The 13,404-nt window shown below is 39.4% G+C and overlaps 1 protein-coding gene across 1 annotated transcript in view; it reads left to right on the forward strand.

Moving 5' to 3' along the window:
• Positions 1 to 8,223: 8,223 nt before the first annotated feature.
• LOC121579471 (transmembrane protein 164-like) overlaps positions 8,224 to 13,404 on the forward strand; it is a 46,824-nt gene continuing 41,643 nt past the window's right edge. The window contains exon 1 of the mRNA XM_041894072.2: positions 8,224 to 9,339. Within this exon, the coding sequence (XP_041750006.1) occupies positions 8,902 to 9,339 (438 nt within the window). The 5' untranslated portion in view covers positions 8,224 to 8,901. The remainder of the gene's footprint in view (positions 9,340 to 13,404) is intronic.

Below are 13,404 nucleotides of genomic sequence, written 5' to 3' on the forward strand. Positions count from 1 at the left end.
CAAAGGAACAAAGTCGTCGAATTGTTAGTGTTCATTTACTGTTCAAAGCATTCTGAATACACCTGACCTGTGTTTTTTTTCTTCTCACCCTGGTCATAAGCCATGTCAAAAATACATAGAATTCCAGGAAATTAGCTTTTAAACACTACAACTTTCCTGGGGAAGGACCCCCAGAACCCAAACCAAAATCTCACTCCAAGCTTTCTTCAAAAGTTGGCAGCCCTGGTTTGGAAACTTGATTAAAGTGTTAAGACAACTAATATACTTTTTTGTTTTTCTTATTTTGAATGTATCCAAGGTGAGAAAGGATGGAAAAGTTACAAGGGAAAGTAGAGCAGAGGACAGTGTTTTTAGGCTAAGGAAAGCTGCATCTCAATAGTCTAAAGTGGCTTCCTCTTCTCATCTCTGTCCCTTCATCACACTGGTCTGGCAGACACCAATAAATAATTTACCAACACTGTACTTAGTCAAATGTGTGTTTTATTAAACAAGAATACAGTTGGCATAATGGTCCCCATACCTATTGAGGTGCTCAGTCTGGGCACATGCAGCTTATAATGTCATTACTGACCCAGTAATCAGATGTAGCTGTACTTTGATCACACAGACCTTACACTGAGTACTGGGTGAGCCATGGACATCTTGGTGTCAGTGACCCATGTTGAAAGTCCAGATCCATCTGAAAGATCCATCTTGAAGACGCCTGCAGCGCAATGGCAATTTAAATATTTCCAATCTTTGAGCTGTGAAAATCAAACCATTCCCTTTAATAAAAATAGATAGCAATGCATATATATTTTAGTCATGCTAACCTGGCAATTTAAAGGCAAATGTTTGCCGTATTGATTATAAACAGCCACGTCTTGACCCCGAGAAAAACTAGGAAAAGATACAATAATCGATTATTTATTCAAACTGAATCCAGTTTTACATCTCCAATAACTGTATGAGTTACAGTACATATCATTACAGCAAGGTTTGTCAAAAGACCGATCTCACATGTTGTGTTTTACATGCTGTTTTAAAGGACACTGTAAAAGTGAAAGTGTCTATATATTTGTTTTGTAGGACGGAGAAGGGAACGCCATGCCCCAGTTATCATTCACAGAGTTGACATGGTTGTTTCCCAACAGTGTCCACACTGCCTTTACAACATTCATTCACACATTCATTCCTCAAAAGGAAATGTCCTGTTCATTAAGGATGGGTGATGTCTGTGTTTATTGGATGGTTAATGTTAACATGTCACATTTACCAAATGTGACTTTTAATGTTAATGGCACAACCTTTACTTCCATATTTAATGAATGTATCTTATCTTTTCAACTTTATACAAATTAGCTGCATTTTATTCCAACTATATGGAATCCAAAATCTACTCTCATTATGGTTTCTTTTAAACCACTAGATATGTGAAACAGCCAATAACTCATAGTTTTTTTAAAGACTTTGTTGCGTGACAGTCTCTTACTTAAACTATACAAGAAGCTGCAACACATTTATTCTCCTGCAGCTTGTTATTTTATAGATATTATTTCACCATTAAAACTGTATGAACATTCAAGATTTAAAAAAATCTTCATAGACCTACCTGCTGGTTTGTGTGGACCTGTCTCTACCTGAACCTCTCGTTTGGTGCCTCTCAGCAGCACTGCCTATTGCTCCACATCCTTCCTGCTTCAGTAGACCCCGAATTCTAAGAATCTAAGAAGAAAAAGGTTACTTCCTCAGTTGCAGAAGAGAGTCGTTTAAACATTGAGTTGCCTTATGTTTGTGTTGTCAGAGAGGACAGGTTCTTCTGGGTTGCCTTAAAAAGTTTGTGTGACAGTGGAGGGGACAGTGACCATGGTTTAGTACTGTCACATTCAATCAAATTTCCCCTGGGTCTCTCCCGGCACCTGGATGGGAATTATGAATTAGTCAGCTTTTAGGGAATGTCCCCACAACCAATTCTTGCAGCTCTTTGATGCACTTACGCTCAATATTTACATGACTTGTGAGTCATTATTACCTTTATTATCAGGGAGTCTACATTTTCTTTGAAACATTAGCAGTTGGATTAGTACTTGCTTCATAATATTGCTTCATAATACTTACTGGGTTAATATTTACTGTCAAGATAGGAGAGAACAGTGTTTAATTTGACATCGTCTATGGATTGTGTATTGTGACTTCAGAATTTTGTGCTTTTTTCAAATGTTCTGTTGTATTTTTTCCCCATAAGAACAGAATACAACAGCAGTGACTATGTGCTTTGTTACAGACAATGGATCATGTTAGTGAAAGTTTTAGTTGTGTTGTTCTTTGTCCTCTCTCTTGCTACTACAGTATCATGGCCATGAAAATAATAAAAAAGGATTAGGCCATATGACCAGGGCTGTGTACATTTCTTTAAGAACAAAAAACAGCAAGGACCATTTTTATTTCATGAATGCATTTCATATTAAAATCTACATTTTAACAGACTTTCAGAAGGATCTGTTAAAAACAAAACAAAAAAGGATATTATAATCACAACTTTTTTCTGAAAAGTTCAGAGAATTGTCAGACTTGTTATGACTTTATTCTTGAAAGTACAGTACAGGTGTTGTGTAATGACCACAAGATGACAGGCTCATAACACATTTGCCAGACAGCCATAGAACTGGCCCTGACAGTTGATGCTGGGACAGTATTGATGGGAAGGATATCTTAATATTAACTTATTACTAAAGTTAGAATTGCTGGAAATTAGCTTGAAAACTTTTTTTTTTCTCTCCTATGCCAAGAGGCGGACCTTTAAAATGTTCCTTCCAAGGGCCTGAGACTTGGTTCGTCTGGCCTTGCACACGAAGTCATGGTATAACTCCTTGTATGCAATTTTTTTTATCTCACTCAAGTTGTGTTCTGATTATGAGGGGGTCACTGATGCATTTGCTATCACAAAAGGGGTCCATGGCCCCAAAAAGTTTGAGAACCCCTGGGCTAAGAGTTAGGGTTAAGGTTAGGGTTAGGGGTTAAGGTTAGGGTTAGGGGAAGGGTTAGCTAACATGCTAAGTAGTTGCAAAGTAGCTATAAAGTAGTAAGTAGTTGCAAAGTTTAATAATAAAATAAACACAATAAAAAATAAAGACACTTATTACTAATGTTTATGCCTTTGATATTACTGGACATTTCCAAGTATGGATTCTCTCCATAATAATTGTATGTGTTGACATAAAAACCTTTACAACAATGAGAGTGTGATGGGTTGGGACGCAGTTGACCTCTTAGTGCTGCAGTGATCTCATAATCTTTTCAGGAAATCAGAATTTCATTATTTTCACTGTGCACTCCATTAGAAGTTTTTTCATTTGCATAAACATTTTGGTGAATCATACTGACACCAGCATCCATAGAGGGGAAACTTTTTAGTGTTTTGAAGCCCAAAGTACAGCAAGTAACTGTTCATCACTACCGCCCACCCCAGAGGGTGGGTGGGGCTTTTTTCTGTCTGCATGTACATTGTCTTTGATGTTCACTGGGAGGGAGCCAGTATAAGATCAGACTGAAAAATCCGGACCACAGTGGTTCTTCTGGCTTTTGTTGGTAAAACCAAAGCACAGATTAAGTCAAGACAGGGTGGCACATTTAACTTTACATTTGGTTGCATTCTCTAATCCTAGCTACTTACAGTCAGTGCATATTATATACAAGTTCTGAGCAAAAAAGTATATTCTCCTCAACAAATACTTAACAAGAGCCATTGACATTGCTGCATGAACCCTACAAATCCGTTGTATGGATTATCCATCTCCTGTAGGTTCTCTCCATGGGCAGGTGGGAAAGCACAAGCATCTGGGAGGGGAGTGCAGACATGGGGTGATATCGGATGATATGTCCCCCTATCATATTTCCTGGGTCACTTCAGCTGTGAAGAAAAATGGAAACCACTAGAGGGCGTGCACGCACTAATATTGAGGGTGTTCGATGAATTTCGCCTAGGGTTGTGGGTAAAAAAATGGCCGTAACTGATAATAATATGCCATTTAGCAGACGCTTTTATCCAAAGCGACTTACAGTCAAGCGTGCATACATTTTTGTGTATGGGTGGTCCCGGGGATCGAACCCACTACCTTGGTGTTACAAGCGCCGTGCTCTACCAGCTGAGCTACAGAGGATAAAGTAGACTTTTGCTAGGGTACATAGTGGGGTTACTTTGGACATTTACATTTTAGCAGACACTCTTATCCAGAGCGACTTACAGTTAGTGAGTGCATACATTTTTCAAAAATGCCCCCCGTGGGAAACGAACCCACAACCCTGGCGTTGCAAGCGCCATGCTCTACCAACTGAGCTACACGAAGTATATAAGCAATGCGGGTGTGAGATTTTACATGCTCATGTTAATGTGTATAAGAAAAGGGATACTGTTGATATACAGCCCCAGGTCATGATCAGTTGTGTTATGTAATGTTTAAGCATATACCTGATGAGGTCATGTATGTTCTCCTGGGATTATTTAATATGATTTGGAGTGAGAGGGTTATACCTTCTGGTTGGAAACGTGCAGTAATATTACCCTTTGTAAAGCCTGGTAAGGACCCTTCATGTGCTGATAGTTACAGACCAAAAGCACTGACCTATGACTTGTGAGTTACTGATGGAAAAGATTATAGTTAACAGATTGTCCTATTTCCTGGAACATCAAGGTTTATTGAGTCAATGTCAAAGTGGATTCTGTAAAGGTAGATATATCTACTTTGGATGCATTAGTAAAGGTGAGCAATGAAGTTGAAAAAACTCTGGTCATGAAAGAAGTAATGTCTACTGTCTTTTTTGACATTGAAAAGGCATATGACACAATGTGGAGAGAAAGCCTACTGATTAAGATGAAAATACTTGGTATTGGTGGGAGATTATATAACTGGGTTTTGGACTTCTTATTTCATTGATCTTTTCAAGTTAAAATAGGATCTACTGCCAATGGAGTTGACAATGGTATTCCTGAAGGCAGTGCTATCAGTCCTATTTGGTTCAATATTATGATTAACGATGTATTTTTCTAATGTAGGTAGGGGCATTGGGGCTTCCCTATATGCTGATGATGGAGCTATTTGGAAGAGGGGAAGGAATGTCTCTCATGTGACCAAATCTATTCAACAAGCTATAGTGGATGTTGAAAGATGGTCGATTGACTGGGGTTTTAAATTGTCAGTGGCAAAGTCTTGCTGTATGCTCTTCTCAAAGAAGAAAGTTGCTGATAATATACAGTTGTTTCTGTATGGACAGCCTATGGGGAGGGTTTCTAAGTACAAATATTTGGGTCTTTGGTTCAATGAGCGATATACATGGAAAGATCATGTCATAAATGTTGAAACAAAGTGTAAGACGGTGGTGAATCTTATGCGCTCAGTCTCTGGTTATGAATGGGGTGCTGACAGACAATCGTTGATGGATATTTATAGAGCTCTGATCAGCAAGACAATTGACTATGGGTGTATATTTTATGGAACAGCGGCGAAGACTTGGCTTCAGAGGCTGGACAGAATCGAGTATATAGCTTTAAGGATATGTATTGGTGCATTTAAATCAACATTTGTATAAATTCAAATTACATTTTATTTGTCACATGCGCCGAATAGAACAGGTGTAGACCTTACCGTGAAATGCTTACTTACAAGCCCTTAACCAACAATGCAGTTTTAAGAAAATAGAGTTAAGAAAATATTTACTAAATAAAATAAAACATAAAATAAAAAAAGTAACACAATAAAATAACAATAACGAGGCTACATACAGGGGGTACCGGTACCGAGTCAATGTGCGGGGGTACAGGTTAGTCGAGGTAGTTTGTACATGTAGGTAAGGGTAAAGTGACTATGCATAGATAATAAACAGCGAGTAGCAGCAGTGTAAAAACAAAGGGGGGGGGGGTCAATGCAAATAGTCCAGGTGACCATTTGATTAATTTTCAGCAGTCTTATGGCTTGGGGGTAGAAGCTGTTAAGGAGCCTTTTGGACCTAGACTTGGCGCTCCGGTACTGCTTGCCGTGCGGTAGCAGAGAGAACAGTCTATGACTTGGGTGACTGGAGTCTTTGACAGTTTTTTGGGCCTTCCTCTGACACCGCCTAGTATAGAGATCCTGGATGGCAGGAAGCTTGGCCCCAGTGATGTACTGGGCTGTACGCACTACCCTCTGTAGCGCCTTACGGTTGGATGCCGAGCAGTTGCCTTACTAGTAGAGGCAGGCGAAATTCCTTTGGATATACGGCATAATAAATTGTAATTATCTTATTGGGTTGGGCTGAAAGGCTGTGAGGTTGATCATCCCACTGCTACTGTTCTAGATGACTGATGGGAATATACTAGTAGACAAGGCAGTGGTTTTGGTTGGACAGTTGGAAAGCTTGCTGATGAGGGTGGTTTGAGGGAATTGGAGGTTGGCACTTCTGTGGTGATAGGGGATGTTCCTCCATGGTTACTCCCAGATCCTGTTGTTGATCTAACCTTGGTAGAGAAAAGATTTGTCAGAAGTCAGTGATATAGGGAAACTGGTTGACAATTACATTGGTTGAAGTTTTATGCATTTTTACCGCTTTTCACAGATGGATCCAAGGACCCAGATAGTGGGCTCACAGGAGCAGGCATTTACATTCCTGAATTTGATGTGCAGATATGTAGAAGACTAACAGATGAACTGTCAATATACTCAGTTGAACTGCTGGCAATAGTAGTTGCCCTCCAGTGGCTTGAGGACATTCAACCTGTCAGAATGATAATATGCTCAGATTCCCTATCTGTATTGAATAGTTTATCATCTGGCAAATCTAATAGGAGTGACCTACTACTGGAGGCATTCATGTTATTCAAATCAAATCAAATGAAATTGTATTTCTCACATGTGTAGACCTTACAGTGAAACGCTTACTTACAAGCCCTTAACCAACAATGCAGTTTTAAGAAAGAATACCAAAATAAATCACACAAAAAAATACAATATAAAATAATACGAAATAAATGTAACAAATAATTAAAGAGCAGCAGTAAAAATAAATAGTATGGGTAGCCATTTGATTAGATGTTCAGGAGTCTTATGGCTTGGGGGTAGAAGCTGTTTAGAAGCCTCTTGGACCTAGACTTGGCTTGCAGTAGCAGAGAGAACAGTTTATGGCTAGGGTGGCTGGAGTCAATGACAATTTTTAGACCACATTGCCAAAAGATCTTTAAACAAGATATAATTGATATTAATGTTCCACTGGGTAGAGAGGTGAGGCCAAATGTAAGATCAGAGCCATTTTGATAGATGTGTGGCAGAAGAGATGGGACTCTTAGCCCAAGGGCTGGCATTTATATGCCCTCTAAAGAAAGTTCGGTGGACCAAGATTCAAAATTCAGATTAGGAAGGAAGAGGTGGTGTTTGCTCGATTGCGCCTAGGACATGGTACATTGAAGAAGAATCATTATCATCATCTCGCCTGGGTTCAGCATCGGTTGAATGTTGATTGCATTCGATTTGGAACCGGGCTGCCCTGTTCAAAGCCTGTGTCGAAATCGGCTCAAAACAAAAGTGACATAATTAAGCACGTGTAGTCATTAGTAGGATTCTGTGTTTTCCCATCCAAACGTGATTGCTTTATCTGCCTTCCCAATTAAAAATAATTAGACAATTCAAATATTTATTTTATGGAAAAGAGATGTTGTATGTTTCTGGACGATGCACCACGCAGCCTTGACGTTAAAATGACTAAACCGCACAGATTACTGTTCGATTTGAGAATGACGTTCTTCTCGACCCTCTTTCGCCCGATGACGTGAGGGGCTTTTCCATGTGCCCAGCGACTCAGCGTAATCGAATACGCCCATTGCTGAGGATACTGCGAGAGATACACCCTATGGCGACACCAAACATAGGTCCACTAAACTAAAGTGTCTCTAATTGTTGACTGAAATAATAATTATAAACTTTATTTGAACAGCTTAATACATTGGTTTCTATCTGAAACTACATTTTTAAAACCTCAATGGTGTTTGCCTCTCTTACCTGACAGGGTAAACTGTAACATAAATCTAGAACACTGTTATTATTCTTAATGAATGTTACTTTTATTTATTTTTTACACATATCAGATACAGCATATTGTACATTTATAGGCATACAGTATGTGTGCAAATGAGGGTCTAGCATCCAGGGGTTAACTGATCATTCGTTGGAAAGAAGGCGGGGCTAAATGAAGCTATCCAATCCAGGAAGTAATGTTCCTAGTGTGTAGAGACGAAAATTGAAATGGTTTAGGAGGAACTGGATGTAAAGAGCTAGACTCGTTTTGTGAACAAAGCTATAACATTCTTTAATATCAAATATCGTTGCAGCAAGAACTGTATCTTGCGACGCACGTTAAATCACATTAGTTGTAATGTAACCAGTTAGTTAGATACAGTAGCTAGCTAACTTAAAAAAGCTAGCTACCTCTACACTCTCGTGTTGGATCGATGTAAAATATTTGCGGTTCTGCTGGCTTGTGACATCGTGCAACTGGGTGCTGAAAATGACCTCTCTTGGTGAGATATAGCAACGGAAGAACTACAGCTGGACGTTTTAGAGAACAACGTTAATTGCTTGCAGTTAGCTAATTTCCACTGAAAATTGGTGACTTGGCCAAGACATGCTGTTAGCTAATCGCAGCTATCATTTGAATGTCCACGTTTCCATATTAATGAGAAGCAGCTATAGTTCGCTAGATACTCCAACACTGGAATTTGGTCTCGCGCTGGCACTGTCGGCCACCGAGTTCCAGTCCACGCAACAAGCTAGCTGGGTAGCTAGCTGATTTGCTGCTACTACTACTACCTGTCAAGAATAGGAGGCGGTGGCAGCTTTGGTGGATACATTTCTGCCTCTGCTTTATATAGATTACTGCCGAGGTGAAATACTGCAGTTCATGTTTCAACAAGAAGTCAGTGTACTGTCTTTTATTCCGTCTTGTTCGTACCTTTTCCAACACGAGAAGAGGAATATGTCTACATATAATATTTACAGTCTTTTAGACTGGTTGTATGGCGGCGTTGACCCAAAGTTTGAAGGCAACGGGGGCCCAGAATGTGCCGCCTTTCTTGCACCGCAACAACGTATCAGCGAGAGTTTTGTCATGGTTCTGATTTCCATCGTACAAGTTGTCGTCGCACTGAGAAAAATCAACATTTGTAAAGAACTCAAAGAGATCGCGAAAGATGGGCAAAGGACGAAACAGGACAGTTTCGGCAAGAACCTGTTGCTGGTTGCTCTGTGTATGACGTTTGGAGTAGAGGTCGGATTCAAATTCGCCACCAAGACGGTGATATACCTACTGAATCCGTGTCATGTTATGACCATGGTGCAGGTAAGATTGATAAGGCCGGGCATAGTAGCAGCAACAATTTCTGCAAAAATGCATGGTATTCACACAAGATTTAAACGTACTTTAAATTGCTTTTGTCTTTTTAATCTCTCAAGTTTACATTTTAACTTACATTTTACATTTACTACTTTTTTAGTGTTGAATGTGCATTGATAATTTCTGTGTAGAGACTAACGCTATGTACGAAGATTCTGTCCATTGTCTGTTTCAGCACATTATCCACTAAGTAAGCATTTTATCTGCCTCTATGCAAAACAGTTTTGCCTAGGCTTACCATCGTGTCTAGCATTAAGTAGAAATGTTCTACCATGTGTTTTCACTCACCATCTAGGTTTAGCATACATAGCTCACCATCTGGACTGGAGAACGCTCACCCACTCGAATTTTAACTAGCCAATTGTATGTAGATTTATGACAATTTTTCATGTGGATATGGCAATACATTATGTAGTTTAATTACAACCGACCCTTTGTTTACTTTCAGTGGCATCCAGAAAGATCATAATCAGCATTAGTGATGGGGGGAAATTGTAAAATCAAAGGAATATGTCTTACTAGGATGAAATATTCCTTAACCAGTGAAAGCTGCAAGCACAATCTGACATGTGAAACCAATTCACTAGGCTCACTCACTTTTTCTTGAGTTATATTGATGTAGCCTAAACTTTAAGGGAGTCCTGAAGGCGAAGAGGGGATTAAACTAGATACACATGGTGAAGAAATGGAATAGAGCGAGAGAAATGGAGGGTAGCTTGACTAGCGGTTTGTTCAGTCGGCCTCAGTGTGTCCATGAGGTGTGTGTGCATATACTGAACCACAGCCAACAACATTTGGAGAGCACTCAACACAGAGGGTGTTGAGGAGGCAGGGCTCATCTGTTGTAATGTCATGCATGAGTATCCCTCTTCCCAAACGGGTGCACTGCACTGTAATTGTCTAATTTAATCCCACTCAATTTAACTGTGAGAGGATAATGTCGAATCATGTAATATGCAATGTTACCAGTTTCAGATCATTGATCAGAAAAAGGGCATGTTAGGACAATATTGCAGTCATAAAGAAAGTATGTTTATTGGGCACTGAAGCCCAAGGACATCCAAAGTGTAAACGTAAACAGCCTTGTCTCATAGACTAGACGTAACATAGTAAATGTAAATCCGAGACAGGAGGGTGGATGGGGATGGGTGGGCATTTAACGCAAACGTCTAGAAACCCAAAGGTTGCGTGTTCGAATTTCATCACGGGCAACTTTAACAATTTAGCTACTTTGCAACTACTTAGCATGTTAGCTAACCCTTCCTACAACAAACCTTAACTCGAACCCTAACCTTAACCCCTAACCAATGTTCCATCTAATTATTTTCGGCACTGAGCAAATTTCAGGTCTGCTGAGTGCAAACTTAACTTTGTGAAAATTCTGTGCAACTTCTGGCGCACGTTTACTGTGAACACTGAGGCTGCACCCGCTTTAAGTTAGTTATAACAGTGGCCAAGTAGGTTACTGTGGCTATTTGATCATCATGTAGCCTATCAGTGGCCTACCATAAAAAACAATGGAGAAAATGCATCCCATAACATTTTTACATGGCTGTTCTATCAATCAGCCTACAGTGGCAGCCAATGTGTGGTGTTCAATGTAGGCCTACGTTCCATGAGATTTTGGAGAAAAAAATACATGTCGGAATTGACATTAACCTGTTTATCCACTTGTCCTTCAGACAAGGAGGTGACTGAAAATGTTGTTTGAAGCAAGAAACCACTTTATAAAATATATTATTATTCCCATACCATTATTACAGAGAATCAGACAAATTGTGCTACAGTCTGCCAATTGGCTACTTAGCTTATTCAAGCATGTCTCCAAAATACAACACCCCTTTTAAGACAGAAAAAAAAGCTCTTTACCTGACTTGCTTTTCAAAGATGGTTAGAAATGCACACGTTTTGTGCTCTTGTAGGAAGCAACCACTCCCCCATTGCTGACTAGAAATGAGCTATAACTAGGCTAATAACTCACTTACTAGCTTTGATTTCAAAACAAGTGCATCTACCCGCGACCACGCATGGTGTAAACACAATCCAGTTCAAAGTGAACGGCACAGATCCATATATGGCAATGGTCTATTTGCATATAGGGATACTGCAGCTCAGATTGATTATGGCGCACCGTTCTGTTAAATGTATGGGCCTGAGTCGTGCCTATCAATGCAATAGAATTGTACTCCAATACGCTATCCCTACAAGAAAATCTCTTGCATAGTTCGTTTTGATTCGGTATGTTGCATTGAAAGTGGCTAATATTGCGTTGATTCGATCACAATTCGCACAGTAGAGGGAAAAACGTTGATAGTGTTAACTAATGGGGAAAACTAAAAAGTTTAGTGATGTTCAATCTCGTGCTTCTCTGCGCAGGCTGATATTTCTTCTGCGCGGCAGTCCCTTAGAGGGAAGGGAACATTACCCCTAACCCTAGTTAACGTTATCTACCTAGCTAACGTTAGCCACCTAGCTCAGATTAGCCACAACAAAATGGAATTCGCAACATATTATACATTTTACAAATTCATAACATATTGTAAGAATTGTAAGTTGTACATATCATATGAAATGGATGATCGATATCCACACATGAATACATACCATACGAAACGTAACATATCATACTAAATGGAGGGAGACAGATTTACATTTACTATGTTACGTCTACCCCTGAGTCCAGGTTGACAGAAAGGGTGGTACGAACTTACTTGTTGCATGTACACATTTCTTTCATATTTGTTTTTCAACATTTTTAATAGGCGTTGTACCTCCTCCAGTGTTTAAAAAAATAAGCATTTACATCAAACGAAGTCCGTGCAGTCTAATCTTTAACATTTGAGCACATCTGATTAAATGCTGATCACCAACAGTCATATCTCTGCAATCAGTCACTCTGTTGACGGCTGTATATGAAAACACCTTTTCACAGGCTGCAAAGGGTTTGACCGTTTATCTAGCTTGTTTGCACTTAACCAATATTTGTCTGGTAAATAAGGAGTAAGACATAGTTCTCCCCGGCTCCTATAAATCTGCAAGTTAGCTAGCTCAATTTCTTTATCTTCGATGCATTTATCAAATAATAACTTCATAATCTAACTCATGATATATGGCTGGCTGGCTTTTGTATTTGGTGTAGGGCTGGGCGATATGGCCAAAATATCATATCACAATATTTTTCACATTTTATGTTTTTGATTAATAGAAGTTCTAAATATGCTTTATGAGTAGTTCATGACCCTAGGGTGGTAACCAACGTTCCCTCTAAGCTGCGGGCGAGCAGTAGCCCCAAGATTGCTGTGCAGAAGAAATATCAGCCCACGGAGAGAAGCACGAGGTTGAACTTCACTCAACTTTCTATAGATTTCCCTGTTAGTTAACACTATCAAAGTTTCCCTTTACTGTGGCAATTGTGATCGAATCAATGCAATATTAGCCACTTTCAATGCAACATACAGAAACAAAACGGTCTATGCAAGATATTTGCAAATAGACCATTGCCAATAATGGATCTGTGCCATTTTACTTTGAACTGGACTGTATTTACAGCATGAGCGGTCGTGAGTAGATGCACTTGTTTTGAGATCAAAGCGAGAGCTGTGTGTAGCCATGTGTGCACATGTTGTTGTTATCCTTTGCTAGTTAGTGAGTTATTAGCCCAGTTATATATCATTTGTAGTCAGCAATAGGGGAGTGATTGCTTCCTGCAAGAGCACTAAACGTGTACATTTCTAGACATTTTAGAAAAATAAGTCAAGAGCTTTTTTTTGTCTTAAAGTGTTGTATTTTGAGACAGGCTTGAATAAGCTAAGTAGCCAATAGGCAAAGGGTAGCATAATTTGTCTGATTCTTTGTAATAATGGTATGGGAATAATAATGCAGTTTATTTTGAAAAGTGGTTTCTTGCATCAAACTACACAACATTTTCAGTCACCTCCTTGTCTGAAGGACAAGTGGATAAACAGGTTAACTTCTGCGGGATTGGTGTCCCGTATACGGGATGGTTGAGCT

This window comes from Coregonus clupeaformis, chromosome 13 (genome assembly GCF_020615455.1).
Source record: "Coregonus clupeaformis isolate EN_2021a chromosome 13, ASM2061545v1, whole genome shotgun sequence".
Classification (NCBI taxonomy): Eukaryota; Metazoa; Chordata; class Actinopteri; order Salmoniformes; family Salmonidae; genus Coregonus; species Coregonus clupeaformis.